This window comes from Alnus glutinosa, chromosome 1 (assembly GCF_958979055.1).
Source record: "Alnus glutinosa chromosome 1, dhAlnGlut1.1, whole genome shotgun sequence".
NCBI classification, from domain to species: Eukaryota; Viridiplantae; Streptophyta; class Magnoliopsida; order Fagales; family Betulaceae; genus Alnus; species Alnus glutinosa.
In genome coordinates, this window is record NC_084886.1 from 19,456,468 (window position 1) to 19,478,375 (window position 21,908).

A 21,908-nucleotide genomic window follows, 5' to 3' on the forward strand; every position below is an offset into this window, starting at 1 on the left:
AAACATCCCCAAGGCAGAGTGTCACATTGGAGTGCTAAGAAACTAGACCAACTTCATTCTCTGTTTTAGAAGATCAACAAGGCGAGATTTCTGGTAGTAACAGCTTTACCTAACCGAATTTGGTTGGCTTCAGTGCTGTAATTTTTTCAACGGTCTTACCAATATACCAAACCTAGTCCATGACACCAACTGTTAAAACTAAAACACCCATTAAAGGAAGCCACACAAGGCACAACTTGCTGTCCTTCCATAAAATCAGCAGATAACATCAGTCAAATATGGAAAATGTCAACAAATCTAGCAGCTAAATAAACATTCCCACGATAAATAACACAATCTTACAGAGGATAAAAGAATATGGCTGTCCACTTTATTTTGTGCAGTTACATTCTCCTTGTATTCAAAAGATATATATATATAAATGAAAAGAAAAGAAAAGGCCTTCTTGTTTTACTTGGACTAAAGATGACAATTTCATTTCTATAATGCTCTCTTATTTGGTGATCAAAAAAGAAACAAACAAACAAGCAATACAACCAACCAACCAACCAAAATGAATTAACAAACCAACCAAAAGCTCTCAAACTAACAAACTTTCTGGAGACGAGAACAGCGATCACCTGGAACAGCAAGAAAACAAGTTTGGGTTTTGCTTTGATCCATCAGTCCTGTTATCGACGAGGCTTACCCTGTTGACAGATAATTCTGCTTTGTAAGTATCTGAGTTCAGGACCTTTCTGCTGACATTGTTGTATATTTCTCGAATAACAATCTCAAAAGCCTTCTTAACATTTGTTGAATCTAGGGCAGATGTCTCCATGAAGAACAATCCTTCTGCTTCTGCAAGGTTTTTGCCTTCCTCAACGCTCACAGCCCTGATATTCTCCAAATCACACTTGTTCCCCACCAGCATCCTTGCCACAGTTGTATCAGAATGAGCTGCATGATTGTTTCAATCAAACCTAAACCTTGAGATCTCCAAAGATGAGCACATACAAATAGCGTCTAGCAGAATAACTGGAAATGGAAGACATGATTATTGTGCAGTAAAGCAAATAGATGTGCAAGATTCAAGTGATTCGAATAACTATGATTCTTAAGAGTTATAATTAGAGCTGATAATTTTTTACATGACTCGCAAACTCGACAGAAAATTAGTAGGTTAGGATTAAGGGGTTTGACCCATTTAATTAAATGAGTCGGGTTATAGTCGACATATATAGTTTTATTCCCATGCATCAAGACGACTTGAACCCAACATGCGACATAAGGGCTGTCAATTTTTTACACGACCTGCAAACCTGACATGAACTTAACGGGTTAGGGTTGAAGGTTGAGGGGTTTGACCCTTTTAATTAAATGGATTGGATTAGAATCGACCTAGTCTTAAACACATGCCTTGACACGACTTGAATCTGACATGCGAACAAAAATTGTCACCCCCTAGTTATAATCCAATAAATAAGTATAGATGAAAGATATCTTCATATTTCACCATTTCCAAACAAAATTCCTGACCTTGTAGTCGATAATTCAAAAGAAATTAAGAACAGTAAGTTAAAACCACACTAGAGAGTCAGAGTGAGGGCTATAATGATATATATAGTACCCTCAGCAAGCAACTATGCACAATAGGATGGGTAAAATTTGGGTTATATACATTTAAGGTACCACAATTGTCTAATTAAAGAGCATTTGAACTGTGATCCTGATGACAATTCCCATTAGGCCATTGGACACTAGAACAATTTCCATAAGACCCCAAACATCGGACACATTTTTCCCACGGACCTTCATTGAGTACTATACTCCATCTTGAGAGCAGGACAAACGCCTAGCTGCTTTATCTACTTCTCACTAATCCTGACTGTCTTCAGCAAAACTCCCCACAATACTGTGCGTTCTTGTGAATAAATCTGCTCATGCTCAAATAAAAATATATGTTGGTGGGATAAGGCTTACCCTCATACTTTGCATTTTTGGGAAGAAAAGATCTTACATGATACCAAAGGAGGATTCCTTTATCAATGGTTTCTTGGGTAATGTGCAATTGTGCATGACCAATGACTGGTCGGCATACATGCTTTTGTTTGTTTTGCTGAACCAATTAAAGTATTCTAAATGCAAAAGCAAGCATGTAATGCTCCGCCTGTTACTCAAGTGATCCAATCAGCTATAACCCCTCCCACCTTGTTAGATAGATCCAAACCCACAGTGAATACAGTGTCAAAGTCTCTCTCAGATCACCACTTCATCGACCACTTCGACCGCCTACTGGACACTTTCCTCATCTTCAAAAAGATCAGCAAGATCACAAGCTTGGCAAGGAAAACGGGAAAATCACATGGTCAACAATGAACGCCACTCCACAATCAACAGCAACGATGCCATCCCCATCACGGAACCCCCTTGGGGAGCAGGTTGGCTTGAAAGATTAGTGTTGAAGTGGATATGCGTTAGTGCAGGGAGACAGCTGAGTTAGAAAATATGGAATTTTTTCCAATCACATCTGGCAAATCCAAGTGTCTACTTTTGAATTAAAAAAGAAAAAATAATGTCAGCAGATGGGAATTTCCCACAACGAGATATCCAGTATCAAAGCAAGTAGATTAGAAAGTATCCAAGAGTGACCTTGTGCTCAGGTAGGCCTCTGTTGGACACTTGCTTGGTAAGTACCTCAAAATAGGTGCACAGACACCTATTTACATCCAAACTTTTGTTGTGCACGACAAAATCACAAATTTGAAGAGTCCATGTGGACAGGGCACAGGCAATACTGGTTTCCATGGAACTGTGCATAATGAATGTAATTGGAGACACGAAACTGAATCTGTTAAGCCCACTCTAATGGTGGATTGATATACATCCATCTATTTTCTTTATGATGTCAAGACAGAAAATTGAGGTACCTATCATCAAATTTTCTGGTGAACCAGTCATTTTATAAAATTATGCTTTACTTATGGCTTTAAAAAGCTGTTTCAATTCATTGAATTGAAAAAAAAAAATCAGCAATAGCACCTTCCTTATAACTTCAAGATTGATCAACAGATTTTTGCCCCCCCAACAAACTTTTTTTCCCCAAAAAGTCTATCAACGCATAGGCGGTAGAAACTAGCACAACTCATTGAAAAGTAACATGTACCTTGATTCATTAGCTATTTTTAGAATCTCAAATGGCATTAATTTAAAGGGTCACTTGTTAGCCATAAAGGAGAAAAGCTGGGCTCAAAAGTCTAAATCCATATCCGCAGCAGTGATTCAAAATCCCACAAAACCAAAACGACCCAAAAATGGAGAATTATATTTTTTTTTTCTCTCACAAATCGTGCTTCAAGTCCAAAGAAATTTTGGACTCACAAAAACCAAACATGGACTTTAATCAGAAAGGACTTTTGCTTCACTTTCCACAGGCATCTAATGCAAGCTAATCACACACATGAAATCCAGAATTCTCGAGGCTGATTCTGGGGTCTGTTGTCTTCGCAGGTACCACTCGAGTTATAGGATATTCTTACAGGAATACATAGGGATGTTTCAACCAATGTGTTATAGAATTCCTTTTCTTGGGGAGGTTGAAGTGTGTGACATGTCATAGTTGGCCATTTATGCAAGCAAAGAATTTTGGGAGCAAGAAAACAAGGGTGAGTTGGGTCTAAAGCAAAGGAGATAGCACAAGTGCATCAGAATAGGTAATTTCAGTGAACCACAGAGGACCCTTTATACAAAAACGCAAAATTAGCTGAGGAAAGTAACCGGATCTATCTTCCCAAGACCCAACTAACACCAGGCAATGACGTCTTTCTCCATAGGCACTGAATCTAATCGATTAGATAAGCATAAATAAATGGGTTATCAAGTACGTAACTGATTAAGCATGTAGAAATGGAGTGACCAAGCTTGACGCCAAATCAAAAGACTAGGATTCACTCAACAAACTTTACTTTACTTTCGCTTTTTTAGGTAGGTAGATAGCTAGCTTGCAAATGAAGCAGCCCACAAAGCCATGATAACAAAAGGTCAGATCCACAAGACAAAAAGCATGAGAAGCCAGGCAGATCAAAGAAGAAAATGTGTATAGAAAGAGAAGCTCACTCTTGAGCTCGTCGAGCCAGCGGGCGATGCTATCGAAGGTGGTGCGGCGGCTAATGTCGTAGACAACGAGGGCGCCGACAGCTCCACGGTAGTAGGCGGAGGTGACGGCGCGGAAGCGTTCCTGGCCGGCGGTGTCCCAAATCTGGGCCTTAACCTCCTTGCCGTCGATGTCCATGACCTGGGTCTGGAACTCCACCCCAATGGTGGCCTTGGAGTGCATGTTGAACTCGTTGCGGGCGTAGCGGGAGAGCAGGTTCGATTTGCCCACCGCCGAGTCCCCAATAATCACAACCTTGAACAGGTACTCTTCTCCCCCCGACTCCTCGTCCGACGACATTTTTTGTTTTTCTTCTTTCCTTGTCTTCTTTGCTCTCTTCCTTCTGAGTTTGCACCGAATGAAATCAAATGGGATGAAATGAACGACAAGAACCCCCACCTCCTTCTACTCACATCCTCTCTCTCTCATTCTCAATGAAAGAGTCTTTTAATTTGGAGAGAGAGAGAGAGAGAAAAGTCTTTAATTTTGGAGGAGAAATGATTGTGTAGTCAAGCTGGCACAAACATACTGCGCATGTTGTGCCTTCATTATTGATTTATGTCTCTGTTAAAAATAAAAAAAAATAAAATTGTTTTTTTAGAATTGTTTTTCTTTTTCTTTCTTATTATTTTTCTTTTGATTTTCAAAACTGAACAGAAGTTCTTGTGTTTTTATTGTTTATTCTTTTACTCATTTTATTCATATTCCGTTAAAAAGTTTTAAAGATATGTTTGGGAATAAGAAGAATTTTTATTCTATTTACTACGGTGTTCAAATTTTTTTAAAATAAATCAGATTTTATCTCACTTTTTCTAATTTTATCTTAGAAAGTCAAATTATTCAAACAACATTTTCAACTTTATTTGCCACGAATTTGTGCTCTAAATTATAGTTGAATTTAAATTTCAAAAATTCGAACACTCAAACATGCCATAGCGGATTTTGTGCCACGTGTTTAAGCTGCCATGTAAGATCAATAAAACATTATCATATTCCATTGTTGCCATGTTAGCATATCACTTTAAAAACAAAAACAAAAACAAAAAACAAAAAACAAATATGATAGCTTTAAGCAAAAATGCCATTATGGGTGATGGTGGGTTCCCGACAACCCATCCCTTCTTTTTTCATTTTATTTTAATATTTTTTTTTAAAAGTTTTATATATATATATATATATATATATATATATATTTATTAAAAGTGACACGTGTCGCCATCTTATTTGTATCAACATGGCGCATAACAGAATCTGTCAAAAATTTTAATGAAATTTAATTCCAGGGAACGATTTATAAATTAAGCCAACCACAAGGATCTCTGAATTCATTCTGATATCAAATGGAACGATTTGTTATTTAGGCTAATCGTATGGACCAATGATACAATTTTTCCTAACTTTTTAAAGGGAATATGAATGAAATGAATGTATTGTTTGAGTTTTATAAATGTATACATGTAAAATGAAATGATAATTCCATCGTATAACATGGCTACCATGTAAAAATAAGTGAAGCATTTGAAGCATGTGCATACCATTATATGAGCTTGATCTTTTGGTCGAGAGTTTGTGAATTTAAGATGCCTTTAATCCATTGGCCAGAGTGACCAGCGGGATCATCCACGGATAGCAATCACAACTTGCGGCATTACTAGTGGTGTGGATCACCTGTGGTTGGACCCGGTTGGGCCACTGGTGGCTAGCTATGTATCTCTCAGGAGCACCGGTGTTGTACCAAAGGTTCCATGAGACGTGCAAACTTTTGTAAGAGGGTTAAATGTACGGATAGACCATATGAGAACTACTATGACTTGTTCACATGCGATCTCATATATTATTATTATTATTATGCATCAACATGAATTTTCTGTATTGTTATTCGAACAAGAATCCTATTCCATAATGTTGCATGTGATTTATACATCTTTTATAAACTTGCTGAATTCATTACCTATTGATTTGTTTTTTGTGTGCTAACTCACTAAGTCGTAGATTTACGCTTTATATTTTCCATCTGTAAAATATTTTAAGTTGTGGACTTACACTTTATATTTTTCATCTGTAAAACATTATTGTTTTATGGTGGACTTCTCCTAGACGATGGAGATTGGGGACCAAAAAAGGAAGAGGTCGTTGGACAACTTCGCTAGTTTGGTTTTTGAGGATTTAGACCCACTTTCGAATGGCGATTTGTAACATGACCATGATCACCCTCTTCATGATACATTTTAGGGTTCTTATGGGGTTATTATCAATTGTTTTGTGACCCATATTTCACTCGAGCTCAATGACTTAATATTTATGATATTTGATGTCTTCATGACTTAGACGGGTTGTAATATTCAATATTTGACTTGAAAACTGGTCTTTAACTGAGATACTTGATGTTAGCCCTATTTTGTTAAGTTATGTTATGATACTTTGGTTACGTTCTAGTTTCTTTGTGTTGAAATTTAGTGATAGCTACCGTGAAGAGTTGGGAATGGTTTGTCAAACAAGCTCACAGTTTTGTTTTGTTTTTGGCTATTAGCCCTCTACCTAGGAGGTCTTAGTATCATTTTAACTTCTTTCCTTGAAAAATAAGTTCGGAGAGGTGCACCAAATTAATTACCACTTAATTAATTTGGGAGGTCTTTACAACCCTAATATGAACCATTTAATTAAAAGGATAGACATCTTAACATTAACTCCCTAATTTATTGTTGGATTTGTGTCTTGTTGCAGGTAGTGTCAAAAATTGCCCCTCCTAATGATAAGAATGTCGAGACAAGACAATCCTCCACATGAAGGTAATGGGATGGGTTCATGTATTTAAGGTTTACCCACAATCTTGTAATCGGTGAAAGATTGCACAAGTGCCTGCTCATCCACCTGGATTCCAGCAACATATAATTATACAAATTGCGCAAAATGAATCTGTCTTGAACCAGCATTGACATCTCTTCAGACTGTCAAAATAGAAGCTCAATAAACATAAGCAATGGTACATTTTAACGAGGCTGTTGCATTTCATATGCACCAACCAACCAATCCCTCATCTAAATTAAAGCATATACCAAATGGATGTACAAAAAAAGATCAAGGTTAAGGAAATTGAACTACATTCTATACAATTTCCTTTACTGAAACAGATACACCCATCTTTTTCCCAGACGGAGTAGGAGACAATAGTTTTCCTGCATTATATACATCTGGTTTCACTGCTGCAACACTAGATCGAACTTGGTAAGGTATCAAAGTGAATCTAGCTTCGGCCGCCCTACAATCTTTCACAAGATATTTTACTCCAATGGAAAACCTCTCTATCATATATTTCCAGTTAGCAAACGTTACGTGGTTTGTTTGCATCCACAGCTGCAATTCTGAAGTTCCTTCTGGAGCTTCTGGAAGAAGGGGAAGAAAATAAATGTTAACGGAAGACCATATGAAGGTTTAAGTACTCAGATGTCTAAAATCTTAGAAAATCTAATGCTTCCTGTTAATAGATTAATTATTATTATTATTATTATAAGTAGAGATTGAAATTATTAATCCTTTAATCATAGAAAATTCAATGTCTTAAATATTGAATTATTCTGTTATTTCTCACTGATGGTACTTTACACACCTGAACTTGATTTTGAAGGCCTTTGATGTGTTGAACTGCCAAGTCCAACATGTCTGAGTAACTGGTTTGCTGCAAGAACATTTTAAAGAGAAATTTCCATATGTCATAGAATACATCCACAAGGAGGACAATTTGAAAGATAAAGATCAACAACAGTGTAGCATGTTTAAGTTCCTAATATTTCTAGTTAAGGAAATTATTTATGTAAGAGCACCAAGTACTGAAAATGAAGGGAATATGAGATTCTTCCTTCATCCTCCGCCCCCCAACCCCCAAAAAATTAAGTCTTTTGTAAGAAAAGAAATTGGTGAAAGTTGATAAGACATACTACCATCATCACAGTGAGACTGAAAAATGCCGTCATATATTGCTAAGTGATACCTAGTTTTATATAATAGCACATATTTTCATAGCATTTATTATGGCAAAATAGTTAATTCAATAACAAAAAATTGAATTTACATAATCCAAGTGTTAAAGTCTTCATCGCATATCTGAACTAGCTTCAATACTGAAATTAATTCAGAACTACACAAGCAGATCAATCATCAACTATTAGAAACATTTAAATCAATAAATTAATTAGATGAGCCAACTAAAATTAATTCCAACTAATTGGAGTAGACTACATGAATCCTTTTTTGCCATCCAGCCCTAACTAAGGTCATATCCAATGTCAAATCCTCAATAATCATGTTGTTGCTCGCTCTTTCCACCAATGTCACTTTTGGTCTCCCTTATCCATAAGACTATTTTAGTGAATAAAAATTGGGCTCCCCTTAATCCATTTTGGCTCCCTCAGCTAAAATCATCTCACTCCCCCCCCCCCCCCCCCCCCCCCCCCCCCCCCCCCCCCCCCCCGAGGACATTTCTAGGTTTTCTATCTTTGAGGATTTGGAGAATACCTCTAAGGAGATTTAATCCTCCTACCGCACTTTGTATCTTTGGACTATGTCTTATGTGTCCCCCTTGTTGATTAGTTTTAATGATTTTCTAATTCGTTTTTCTCTTTCTAGTTAGGCGATTCCTTTTGTATACTTTTAGTGTACTAAAGGGCGCCTTACTTTTTTAATAAGATTGGTTTATTACTTATCAAAAGAATTATTTAAATTAATATTCTCACACTCCCTCTCACTTGTGGGTTCAAAACTTCCATTGAATAGATGAGGCCCAATATGTGAAATATTTAACTGAAATAAGGTGTAAACTGTGAAGTCAAGGTTCGTATTTAATTAGGACTTCTGTTCTTATACAATGTTAAATAACTGATTATCCAAAAAACTTAAGTTGATAGGAAATTATGAATTTAATCATTTAAATTAATATTATAATAGATGAGTCGACATTTGTTGCTAGTCCAAAATAAAAGAGTTTCATGTTATTTACCTTATCCATGTTAGGGACAAGGTCTTGTAGTTTCTTCAATTTCCCACTGATTCTGGTTCTTCTCTCCTGCGTATATAAATAAAACAGAAATCCAAGTCAGTATAAGACATACAGTCACACCAAAAAATAGGTGCACTTGAATTTATCCCATTTCTCAATGAACAAATCGGTAACAACTAACAATATTTCTCCCTTCTAGAGATGAAAAAGTAAATGCACTCAGTATCACGGTTAAGTCCATAGCTGGCATTGACAACAGTCCCAAAGGATTTTTTCATGACATCGTAAGGTGCATTATAATGTTAATATAATCTTTGAGATACCATCCTACTGCTACCATAGAACTAGGAATTGCTAATATTAACCAATCAATGAATGAATAAATTAAATGACTTAGATTCTAACCCTCTTTAAATGTTAATTATTCTTTCTCTATAAAAGCAATGGAGATTACCTCTAAAATGCGTATATAGCTAAAGGTCCTATTTATAACCACAAAAATCTTGTAATCTATTGTAATGAAGATCTTTAAAGTATGTTCATAAGTATATTTTAAAAACTACACCAAGAACATCTTTTGATTATGGCACTGCCACATCTTCCTCTCAGCGCCATCCACAGACCTCTCTCACTTGTGATCTTGACAGTATTCATCCCAGGTTAACTGCTCATAAAATCCTGTCAAACACTTGGAGGAAATAGATAAATCAGCAGTGCTCTGGATGTCACTTAACTTTCACGAAAGCCATTTTTCATCTAGCACCATAGCTGTTCTAGGCTTAACTAAGACCAATCTACAAAGCAACTCCTGTCATTTTCTGCACTTAACTCACTGCTCCATGATGGTGAATTATATTTATTTAGTGCAGGTTTCACAAGCTGTAATAATTTTACTGCCTCTGTTACTCAGTCTGATCAGTGAAAGCTGGTTCATGCGGTGCTCCAATCCCTCTTATAGTGATGGTTAAGGGTGTGGCCAGTATGCCAAATCTGTACTAGTAGAGGTCACAATGACTTCCCTCAGTCCTTCACAGCCATGACTATATAACAATATTATCTTGTTGGAAAAATACCAGCCTGACAATCTTCCAGTCTTTGCAGCTTTACCTCTTATTCCAGCTAACAGAATATAATCATGTTCGTGTAGGTAGTTAACTGAACTCACTCCCTACACCTTGCAAGGGTAATCCCACTTTCTGTGCTTCCTAACTTTATCAGCTCTTGAGTCACTCCCTACTTCTTGCAAGGGAAAATTCAACCATCTGAATTTCATTTCTCCTAAATTTTCATTGCATAGTTCACTGCAGTTCCACCCAAATGCCCCTTCACAAAAACAGCGTAGAAGCTCTTAAAACAAATTCCTGTCCCATAATTTTTTTTTTTTTCGATAACTGGGGTATCCGGGGCTTAGATCATCGGAACACCGTGCAAAGCGCTACCTCTACACGGGTCGGGTAAAACTCGAGCTTTTGCCTGTGGCGTAGTCCCAAAGAATTGTTTGCACTCAAGGGGAGTCGAATCTTAAACATAATGCTTCATGAGGCACCAGAGCCAAGTGACTTACCACACCTCCCAACTGCAGTTCTCAATGGAAATCACATTTAAAGTTTCTTTTTTCTTTTATGTCTTATTTATCAACATCTTTGACTCTCTAGTGTACCTGTTTTCCAGTGAACTCAATAAATAGCTCTTTATCTTTCTGGACTGTTCCATACTAACAGCAAAAGTTAATACTCAAACTGGGTGCAGTACCACGTGATCTTTATTGGAAATATTGTTCTTATTTACAGCAACATACAGTGTGCAACCACATTACCCAATGCACTGCTCAATAAAGGCCAAGCTAACCAACTCCTCCTATCAGGCTGACTATACCACCAGCTGTCATGTCATCAATCTTGTCCACGATCCATTACACCTCCCATGACCGTCTGATTCTTTTGACCGTCTTTGAATTAATGTGCCCAGTCCCCTCGCTTCCAAACTCTTTTGTTCCAATGATTACTCAACAAATGTGAAGCCTAAGGATCTGGCTATTACCAAACATCCTTAACCACTGTTTCAATGCTGTTCTAACTTCTATCAAGAAGTTAAACCCCATCTAATAATCATTCACTGAGCCTCCATGTCCTGGGGCAAAAGAATTTAATTCAACAATCTGTGCTTGCCCTTGTCAAAAAGGTGCTGTGCACAAATTTCAAACCATCAGATAAATCTCTTCCTGAAATTCTTTCCTCAAACCCCTTAACAACCTGATGACCATTGTGCCATTCTTACACAAATAACCACAAAACTATATGCATCAACCTCTGAGTTTGTTAGACAAAGGTATTCATCATGTCTGCTTAAATCAACTAAATAATATCCAGGCCAGAACAAGTATGCCCAACACCTACGACTTAATTTAAGAGCATGATTTCAGCAGCAACACCTCTCTTTTTCATTAAAAACAGCTCAAGTGGGAGTATTTTACAATGATATAATCACCACTGACACTACGCTGGTGGCATTACTAATCCCATACAACACTTTGATCTTGCTCCAAGTTCAAACATCTTTGATTGCACAATTTTTCTTTGGCATGGAACTGTGACAAAACTCTGACTTTTTAACTTTAAAAAAGGTAATGAGATAACAACTTATTTTGGTCGCTGTCAAATATTCGCAAGATTTAAACACAACACCTTAAGTATTACTTCATCCTTTCTGTGATTGGTTGACAGATTTGTTAGCAGTTAACTATAGAACTGGGTCTTAAAAGTTAAAATTCTCTCAAGAACTCTGTAAGAGAAAGGATGTTATATCTCCGAATGATTGGTAGCTAAAAATATGAATCATTTTCGTACGGTATAAATTTTCCCTACATATTTATAAAGATCAATACGAAAGAAATTAAATTATATTCCAACAAAGGAAGCATAAAATGTCTCGAACTTGAATCAAAACCAGGAAATGACTTGATGAAAATGCCAAAACATAACACAGCCCGACATCTCATGGTAATCAAATAAGCCAATACTGTATTAGCGTTTATATGACCATTGAAGAATCAACCGTAAACCAAATTAAGGAATTCACACTACTTACTAACTGGCAGAGGATCATTTCTAGGATTTACGTTGAAAGAAAAGTTCTATTTGATCACATCTTCCTAACTACTACCTTAGCTCTTTGTAAATCACAAATTGCTTCCTCCATAGATGGTACAAAAGAACAATTTTATTCAGGAGGAAAAAGGAGAGAAGAATGTTAGCTGAACAGTTGACCTTGCAATGACAATAGCAGCTCCTTCAAAACCTGTAATTTTAACTAAAGGATTTGTCCACCTTACTTTCTGTCTCTATATTATTCACAATCCAAGTGATCATGGGTGACTGATCAGTGCACTATCATCAATCCAGTTAGTAATGGGACTTATTTATATAACCTCCTTGTATACATAAACACCACCAAATCAAAGAGAAACATAGCAAAGTTTCAAAATTCTTGATGAATAGATAAAAACCAAAGATCCATGTGTTGAAGTGGTTGGTCTAATAGGACTGAGTGCCAAAAACGTATACATGTAATGGATGATCTTCATTAATATTAGTAAATGACTCATGCAGCCAACCCAATCTTCAGGGATAAAGGCTTTTTGAGTATAGAAGTTTCCAAAAGCAAGATAGTGGAAGGCAACTCTAACAAATATTTGTTAGCTCTATCTTTTTATCCAACACCACCAATCTGTAGGCACTAGAGCGAAGGTTTTTTGGTCTTGAAATGCAAATCGCATTTGACTAGGCATTGCCCTCTATAGTAAAATAGATAATAGGTCACATGAGAGAAAGTTAACTTTAATCGGCATGTTGTATATCTCATCAACGTCATAAAGTTTCACCACATCATATTTGTTGGGTGCATGTCTTGGTAGACATGCCTTCAACTATGAAATTAGGGAGAGAGAGAGCATGGATTAGAGAAGAGGTAAAACCTATTAGTAGCATTACTTTTTTTTTTTGTTTGGAAATGTTCTAGCTAAACTCTTTAATCAAAAGCAAAATCTTTTCCTTTTCACACACACAATAAAAAGGAAAAAAAATCCTTTTATTATGAGACAGTCAAATGTAATCATAAAACCTTTTAGCGATTGTTTCACGAGTAAAAATATACAAGCAACCTATTTTTATAGTGAACTCTGAAAGTGCTCCCGCGGGCCAGGGGGGATTTTGTTTCCATCCAGCATTCCAAGTGATGGCTCCATTAACAATGACAATTTTTTATGATTATTATGCATTCACAATAATAGATCTACATGATTCGTGATACATAAACCAAAACAGAGTAATTTGATCTTACTGTGAGTATTACATATAATATTAATAAATAATTTACTTCAGAGTTTTTACTAACCCTTTCAGCAATGCTTCGGGGGTGAGTCGCACAGCCACGTTTAGCGCGAATTTTACATGGAACAGAGTCTTCAGGGATATGAATTAGCTTCTCCACGGTGGCCATCTCAAGAGTTGTCTGTGGCATGCTAAACTGAAATGACGATGGATAGGAAACATCAACCACCAGAATTGTGAATTGTTCAAAGGTCAAGGAAAAGAACTTATTTAACTCCATTGCAAAATCACACATCAACTACAAAATCATGCTCTAATTAAAAGCTCAAAGAAATTTTATTTGTCCTTGAAGAATAATTTCTTGACACAATCCAGCAGAAAATATATCCAACTGAAAAAAAAAAAAAAAAAAAAGAGGTCTAGAAAACTGGTAATATTTTTCACTATAATTACTAAAATCTAGGGTTACTTCTTGCCTTCTTGTCTCATTCTTTCTTATTTCCTTTATCATTCCTTAGCCTCTTTTCTATTTAAAGATGAAAACTGCAACTACTATAACTTCTAAGAGAAGTTAAAGCAAGCCACTCTATTGATATATCATCCAAGTATGCCTAGCGTAGGGAGTATTAAACTACAGATGCATATTGGGCTAGCACGAAACAAAATTGTGTTTGAATTGAAAGGGCTCCATTCAGTTGAAGTGGCAAACAGAACTCAGAAGCTGTCATGGGAGTATAATATGGCAAATGCGACCTTTAGATTCTGCAGCAAATATATCAGATGCTGACTTGCAAAATGAGTTTTAGCAGAAGCCACCCTCATGTGATACTTCATAATATCAATTTTTATGGGACCTTCAAGAGAACAAACAAACGGGTCACTTAGGAGCTATTATCCATAATGAAAAGGGTGATGAGCCGGCAAGGGAAAAAAAAAAAGGCGTTTGGCTAATCCACCAAAAATTGTGGACGTCATGGCAACAAGAGAAAACATCATTTTCAGGATCAGTTTGGATCCAAAAGCTATGAGCTTGAAGGCGATGCATGGTGGATAATTTAATGTATTCATTGTATGAGTTCAGGTTGATTAAAGTCAACATTCCTTAGCCATTAATTCCCTTTCCTTTTGTTACTCATACATATGTACATTTTAGTTATCAAGTTACAAGGGCTGTAAATTATAAGTTTGCACTTTATTCCTTCGATTATCAGAAGTCGCATGTTATATATATAAGATATACTGCTGTGAAAAGGCCTCAATGAAAGATCCATTAATAGTTTTAATACCTGAGTTTCTAAAGCATGCAAACAGTGGAACATCTCTCCGTCAAGATTTTTAGCTCGTTTGCTATGCGGGGCTGAAAATATTATAGAATTTGTGTTGTCCCAGGAGTCCATTCCAAAGCTATTAGTGGCATAAGAATGCCTAGCATTTTGGTGGCCATTGTCAGAGCTAATGCCATCAATGACATCCTCACTTACCTCCGAGATCTGAGAAAGAGAATCTTGCCTTGTGAAGCTTAATTGAGAGTTCAACCTTGATACTCCGTGTCCACCATTAGAGCCACCCTTTGACATGTAGCCTGCAGATCCCCTTGTAACTGGAAAGCCTGCCATTTGGTTGTCATTAGTTACAGATTTCAATTCAAAACCTATAAAAACAAGTTGTACTTACCAAAAAGAATTTATAATAACAGTAACAATCATCATGAATTAACATTACTATTAATATGAATAGTATTTTATTTGTTGTTTTCATCTGTGGAAGTACACATTTATCACAATCAGAATTTCAACATTGCTAGTTGAACCCAACCCAGCGGTGGTAAATTTACCGTGCTTATAAGCACAACCTTTTTAGGCTAGCACATTAAAGGCCTCAAAAACTGAGGGTGGGGTAGTATCACAAGTTGGGAATGTTCTGATCTTTCAGCCGAACCCAAACTTATACAATAATTACACCAGATATTCCTCAGCCCCTTTTGGGAATATGATAAAATCATTACACAAGTCAGGTTGGAACAAAATAAGGGCTGAGTAACATGCCCAACTTCAGTTGATGCATATAATTTTAGGAGCAGTTTTACTCATGCATTGAGCTTTAAGAATTATCATGATGTTTGATACATAAACTAGAGGCAAGTGTTAGGGCCTCCATCTGGCTTACAAATTGCTAATGCGGCCACTATACCACAGACAATTTTTTTTTCTTCTTCTTTTCTAACAAAAAAGACAAATCTATTGTTGATCTTGTAAATATTCAAGCTGAAATTTTTGAACCACTTCTTGAATTACTAATAAAATTTTAATTCTTCTTTTCTAATGCTGTCCTTTTCCACCCCGCTTTTCCTGATATGGGGAAGGAAGAGAATCAGGGGTGCCCTTTCTCATGCAGTTCCTCATCCTGGCATTTCTGACCAGAGGAAGGAAATGGAGTACCAATGGAGTTCTCTCTGCATTTACTCCATACCACAACTGAGAGGCCATCAGTTAAGATACATGACAAGTTGTGGTTTAGGCACAAAATCTTTTTTTTTGATAAGTAAATGAAATTTTATAAAAAAAAGTGTAAGGCGCCCCTCTAGTACACTGAAAGTATACACAAGGAAACGCCTAAGAAGGCAAAGAAAAACGAATAAGAAAATCAGAAAAGCTAATAGACACGGGTGACAAAAAAGCCTCCGTCCAAAGATACAACAAATGTAAAAAAGATACAATAATATTCTCCATGGAATTCTCCAATTCTCCATGGTTTAGGCACAAAATCTTTCACTCAGGTGACAAGGTTATTTAATTTAGGGAAAGCTTCACTTAATTCCCTGAACTTCCATCACTTTTGCAATGTTCTTCCAAAGTTCAAAAACTCTTAATTTAGTGTATCAAACTTCTAATTTTTTGCAATATCACTTATTCGTTAGGATTTTATGTTAAATCATAACAAAGGGGTGCAAAGTTCTCAAAATTACCTCATTTTTTTTAAAAAAAAGAAAAAGAATTGACCTTGTAATCGTGGGTCTGGTCGTGACCCATGTTAGGTCACCTTGCGCCAGTCACTTTTTTTTAAAAAAATAAAATTAATTAAGGGTAAATTTGAAATTTATAAAATTTGCCTAGGTAAAAAGGTCATTTCAACCATTTTGCAGTTTGATTTAATCCCAAACCCTAACAGCGGAGTGACATTGCAAAATATTTAAAGTTCAATACACTAAATTGAGAGTTTTTCAAATTTAAGAGGACATTGCAAAAGTGATGGAAGTTCAGAGAGGTTAAAGTGAAGTTTCCCCTTTATTTTTTATACATCATTAAGAATGATCCCTTGCATTGAATATAGTCTACCATCATAAAACTGATGCAGGACAGAGGCTGAATCCTGCAATTTCCAGCGCTAGATCAGGGATATTAGGGTTAAAGTTTAATTTGAAAGATAGTAGGTCAATTAGGGTAAAGTATGGGGATTAGAGATTTTGATAGCAGTAAGAATAGGGAATAGAATTTAGGGTTTATCAGGCTCATAAGGATGTTTGCAGATCTGATTTGATTAATCAATTAAAGAAAAGTAAAGAAAACAAGCATGGATTAAAGGGGCAAGTGGAAGATGAAAGAGAAAGAAATAAAGAGGAAAAAAAAAAAAGAACAAAAAAATCAATAGAAAGAGATAGATAAGAACTGAAAAAGAAGCTCTAATCCCAGCCCTACATTAAATCCCTAATCAAAAGTACCTAAAGGAAATAAATAGCCAAAAAGATAATCTATTACATAACAGCCAACTACCATGGACACTTACAGGACCAAAAAGATTTCCCAAATTGAGAGCCCATAGGCTTGGTTTTTGACTTCCACAAAATGGATAGTTCAGCTGAATGCTACAGCATCAAAAACTCATAGATTTTCATACCCACCTGGGGCATGTTTGTATTTGGTAGCTCATCTAAAGGGATTTCCTATGACAACAGTATCGAAGCTAATTTGCTGAAGTTTGAACACCAAATGACCTAGATAGCCAAATCCAGAAGGTGCTGCTGTTGGATGCATTGGGAAAGATATCAAACAGGACATAACCGGAGTCTCATGCCAGAGGAGCAGCTGCAAAGTCCTAAGATGACACTGGTGAAGCAACTCTGTGGTGCTATCCACCGATTGCAACTCATAATGAATTTCATCACAAGAATTTCCCAACCTTCTAGGGTTATATAGACCCACAAAAGGGAAAAATTAAAAACAAAAAAATCGAAGGTTATAATTCTCATGTCATCATTCAAATTAACAAAAGTTGAAATTTCTTGTAACCATCTCCTTCCACTCACTCCCCACTTTCAGCACTCTCTTTCTTCTGCAACTCAATCTATCTCCCCCTTTCAATAGAAAATATCAATATCTTTTATTTAATTCATAACAAAAAATCAATAATTGGTTTTTTTTTTTCCCCTAATTTTAGAAAGAAACATTTAAATTATTTTTAATGCATATCCATCACAGGCTTCAACTCTACTACTACAAAACAAACCTCTTGGCATCATTAATTTAGAGAGCTTTGACATTGAATAGAAAATTAAGAATTTTGATGAAAATCTAAATATATAATTGCACTATTAAATTACAAAATATGAAATTAGTATATTGTATTTCTTAATTAACCGACCCCACTTCTTGACTTTACTCATTTTTTCTCGACTTCTCTACCATCTCTCTAGATGAATGAAGTCTGACACGCCATGCCAAGAGGATAGTATACCTTGATCATAGTATTCTTAATTAACAGAGAATTACAAAAAGTGTATTGTACTTTCTTATTTTATTTATTTATTTAGATATGAGAAAAGAAGTTGTTTCCCAATAAATTCGTGGGGTCATAGACTTATAAGAAAACCCCCTAAAGCCTATCATCCAATAAACTAACTCTTAGTATAGGATTGAGATATGTAGCAATTTGAGAAGGGAAAATGATTTTTGTACACACACCTTGTACACGTATTTGTGAGAGAGTCTATATGGAACCTACCAGCCCAAATAAATTTTGGGCTGTTCGGTTACCTATTCAGGCAAGTGGGTCCCATGCGAGCTCTCTCATATGTATTGCCCAAATTGATAGCAATTGGACAATAAATTAATGGAGATCCTTATCCCTTAATATATCCCCATTGACATAAAATCAAGGCAACTCTTTCAATGTGCCCCAAAGAAAAGAAAAGAAATTACAAAAAAAAAAAAAAAAAAAAAAAACCTTGCAGTTTGATTGGATGCTTTCTTATTAAAATATAAAATAATCTCAGAAGACCACTCTGTCCCAAAAGAAGGTTGAAAATTAAATAGATATAATCATCCATTAAAATGATATTTTTATATCCGTCCTTTTTGCCTTTTCACATTGTCTAGCACTATTTGAAATGCTTTGAAGAGTTAGCTCATTGGAGTGGCCTTTTGGCTAAAATTAAGTATCAAACTATATTATAAAGAGACAAAAGATAGAAAGAAAAAGGTTAGTGAGTGATAACAAAACCACCCTCCTAATGTAAGTGTCTACACTTTCTCTAATAAAAGAATCTGGGCCTCCGTAAACCCCAAGTGAAGTTCACATTGATGCATGGATAATCTTAATTATTTATAGCAAAAATTATATTTTTGCTGCTGATGATTGCCAAAATGATGTGGAGAAGTGGGACCAAAAACGTAAAAGAAAGGAAAAGAAAAACGCCAATTTGCCCTACTCTTTTTTTTCCCCTCCTTTCTACAACAGGGACCACTTTGCCTTAGATGCTTATCTATACCGCACATTTAAACTTCCTCATGTTATAAAATATTAATATTAATTAATAATAATAATAATAATAATCCCACACGCATCATCATCTTCCAAGGTGAACTATCCTCCATGGCTGATTAAAATAAAAAAACCATCATCGAGAGATCTGAACAGAAATTACACCTACTCCACCATGCTCACACGTGATCCATCAGCTGGATGATGTGTGTGGTTAGGAAAAGTGTTAAAAAAAATGAAATATAAGATTCAATATTTCATAGTAGATAATAATTAATATAAGATTGAATTATATGACAATAACAAAATGCTTTGCCTCTGTTAAGATTTAAAGCATTTGAGAAGGTAAAAACTGTTAAATTCCATGTTCAAAAAATTTACACAAACTAACAGCTAATAAAAATTCAGTACTTTGGAATTTCTCCAATCAGTTATTTAAAGTTGAATAATTCTATTTAGTAGACTCTTGTACAACTAAAAATGAGTACTTCATTTTATTTTATTTTAAGTAAAAATCACTTAATGAGAACTTAAAACTGATTTTTATGATTAAAAAAAAAAAAAAAAAAACTGATTTTTATGTAAAAGAGCATACACAAAATGCAACGCTAGACTACGTGTTTTGTACTTGAATTAAGTCAACGTTAATCCTGGACGCATAGAAAGGCCCTCCCCAAGTCCCTCCCTACTTTTAAGAAAAGTCAAAGGTCATTAACTTCCCCTAATCCCGCATTTAACTACAACACTAATCAACGAGGACAAAACCGTGATTAAAGCCAATGAATCCACTCGCACGTGAATGAAAAAGCCCAAAAGAAGAACAGAAGGCTAATTTCGTCATATAAACTATCCTGGGCGTGTCATTTTCGTCAATTCATACGGGTCTGAATACTTGTGGTACACTGTACATCTGTACTCAGATCCCGACCAATCAAAGGACTCTGCTTCTTAGTAAAGTTAAAAACCATCCCGTACAAAATTTTCTAGCACGCCATTCATTCAAGCAACGAAAAAATCGTGTCATTTTCAAGGCAAAATTGAAGAAGCTGTTTCAGAAACGAAAAATGGAAAAGCAAATTAAAGAAAAATGTGAAAGGTAAAAAGTAAAAGTAAAGCGCTGCACATACGCACCGTTATCAGAAGCAGAAGCGAGCTGATGGCTAAGAAACCCAGCAGGAGAGCTTCTCTGGCGGACCAAAGACGAGGGAGCAGAAGATCCACCGCCACTTCTGAAATTACTAGCCGTTGCGAAATCCCCAACGACGGCCATCTCATTCAGACCGTAAGATCTCTGTAACCCTTTGTGCGGCTGCGGCTGCTGCTGCTGCTGCTGCTGCTGCTGCTGTTGTTTGGGATCGTCGGAGGAATTGACCCTGCAGGTTGACTCGGAGGTGATGGAAGACGAGTCGGCCGAGAAGTACTGGGGGTGGCCCATAAGGGAGGATGGCGATCGAAGGGCCGAGAATTCGCGGTTGGGTCCGATGACGGAATCGACGGCCGTGGTTAGGAGGGAGCCCGGGGCCGAACCGTACCGGGTGAGGCCGGTGGGGCCCATGGGCTTTTGGGACGATAAGGATGAGGAAGACGGGTTCGGGTACATGTCTGCGGAATCGTAGGAATTGTGGGAGTGAAAGAGTTTGTTTAGAAAGCAAATCGTAGAGAGCGAGAGAGAGAGAAAGTGAGAGCTGAAATGGGAAAGAAAATCCTGTTGGCGGGGATGCTTGTGCCCTGTTGAGGAAAAGTCTAAGAGAGGCGATTGAATGACCTGCAGGTGATGATTAATTTAGCTCACGGGTTTCCCATTTTCAAATGCATTTGGGGGCTTAAGGTAATAAAAAAAAGAGAAATGCTGTTTAAGTTCGTTATTTTCTGACTTTGAATTTTGGACTGATTTTATATATATATATATATTATATATTAATAGTAATTTTTATTATCATATTAAAGAGTAAGTATTTAAAAGCATACATAATATTTAGGAAAATGTTAAATTTACAACACCAACACAACAACCCCTCACATAAGGGTAGGCCTCACACATTGGGGTCCACCATCATGTGAAGGGTTGTTGTGTGATTGTTGTGATGATGTAGTGTAGGAATCAAATCCTTAATATTTATATATAAAAAATAATGTTATTGCTTATACTCATTTATTATATATATTTTATATTTAAAATATATCATGTCAATCAAAATAAAATAAATAAATATAAGAGTAAAGTCTACATACTCCTCTCAAACTACCACTTAATTGACAGTAGAGATATGATATTTTGTCATTCCAAGACACAACTCTTAACCACATAGTTCATGTGGCAATGTGGTCATCTAGCTAGCTTTGGTTTTTTTTTTTTTTTTTTTTTTTTAAAGTAAAAATAAAAGTTGTTACGTAGATAAATGTGGTCAGAAGTGTTTTGGGGGTGACAATGACAGTGTCTCCACCAAACTTTCAATATGGAAATACATAAAAACACCATGGTGGCCAAATTAAAAATTAAATAAAAAACTAAATAAGTTTTCGTTTTATTTTTTAAAATTAAAATTTTTGTTTTTTAAAGAAATTAAAAAATTTCATTTTCTTTTAAATTAACTTTTTTGGTTTATATATATATATATATATATTTTGAATTTATAGGAGTGGTTTTGTTTTATTGTAAAAAAAATTGTAAAGTCATTTTTGTCTTTTTGTCAATCTT

General features: G+C 35.9%; 2 protein-coding genes across 2 annotated transcripts; both read right to left on the reverse strand.

Moving 5' to 3' along the window:
* Positions 1 to 277: 277 nt before the first annotated feature.
* On the reverse strand, positions 278 to 4,650 carry LOC133876325 (ras-related protein RABA5c). The gene is made up of 2 exons (XM_062314601.1): positions 4,096 to 4,650; positions 278 to 939 (listed from the first exon to the last, which is right to left on the reverse strand). The coding sequence occupies exons 1-2, from the start codon at positions 4,430 to 4,432 to the stop codon at positions 617 to 619; spliced, it is 660 nt and encodes a 219-aa protein (XP_062170585.1). The 5' UTR covers positions 4,433 to 4,650; the 3' UTR covers positions 278 to 616.
* Positions 4,651 to 7,081: 2,431 nt separating this feature from the next.
* On the reverse strand, positions 7,082 to 20,923 carry LOC133876333 (transcription factor bHLH128-like). The gene is made up of 6 exons (XM_062314605.1): positions 20,342 to 20,923; positions 14,740 to 15,062; positions 13,518 to 13,649; positions 9,126 to 9,191; positions 7,740 to 7,808; positions 7,082 to 7,515 (listed from the first exon to the last, which is right to left on the reverse strand). The coding sequence occupies exons 1-6, from the start codon at positions 20,808 to 20,810 to the stop codon at positions 7,462 to 7,464; spliced, it is 1,113 nt and encodes a 370-aa protein (XP_062170589.1). The 5' UTR covers positions 20,811 to 20,923; the 3' UTR covers positions 7,082 to 7,461.
* Between the last annotated feature and the right edge of the window lie 985 nt (positions 20,924 to 21,908).

Bases quoted from the DNA above. Each gene is read 5' to 3' on its own strand.
- LOC133876325 (XM_062314601.1), bottom strand. From the start codon at position 4,432: ATGTCGTCGGACGAGGAGTCGGGGGGAGAAGAGTACCTGTTCAAGGTT. The intron at 940-4,095 runs GTGAGCTTCTCT...ACAATCATGCAG, and splicing joins CTGGCTCGACGAGCTCAAGA to CTCATTCTGATACAACTGTG.
- LOC133876333 (XM_062314605.1), bottom strand. From the start codon at position 20,810: ATGTACCCGAACCCGTCTTCCTCATCCTTATCGTCCCAAAAGCCCATG. The intron at 15,063-20,341 runs GTGCGTATGTGC...ACCAAATGGCAG, and splicing joins CGCTTCTGCTTCTGATAACG to GCTTTCCAGTTACAAGGGGA. The intron at 7,516-7,739 runs GTGTGTAAAGTA...CCCTTCTTCCAG, and splicing joins GCCTTCAAAATCAAGTTCAG to AAGCTCCAGAAGGAACTTCA.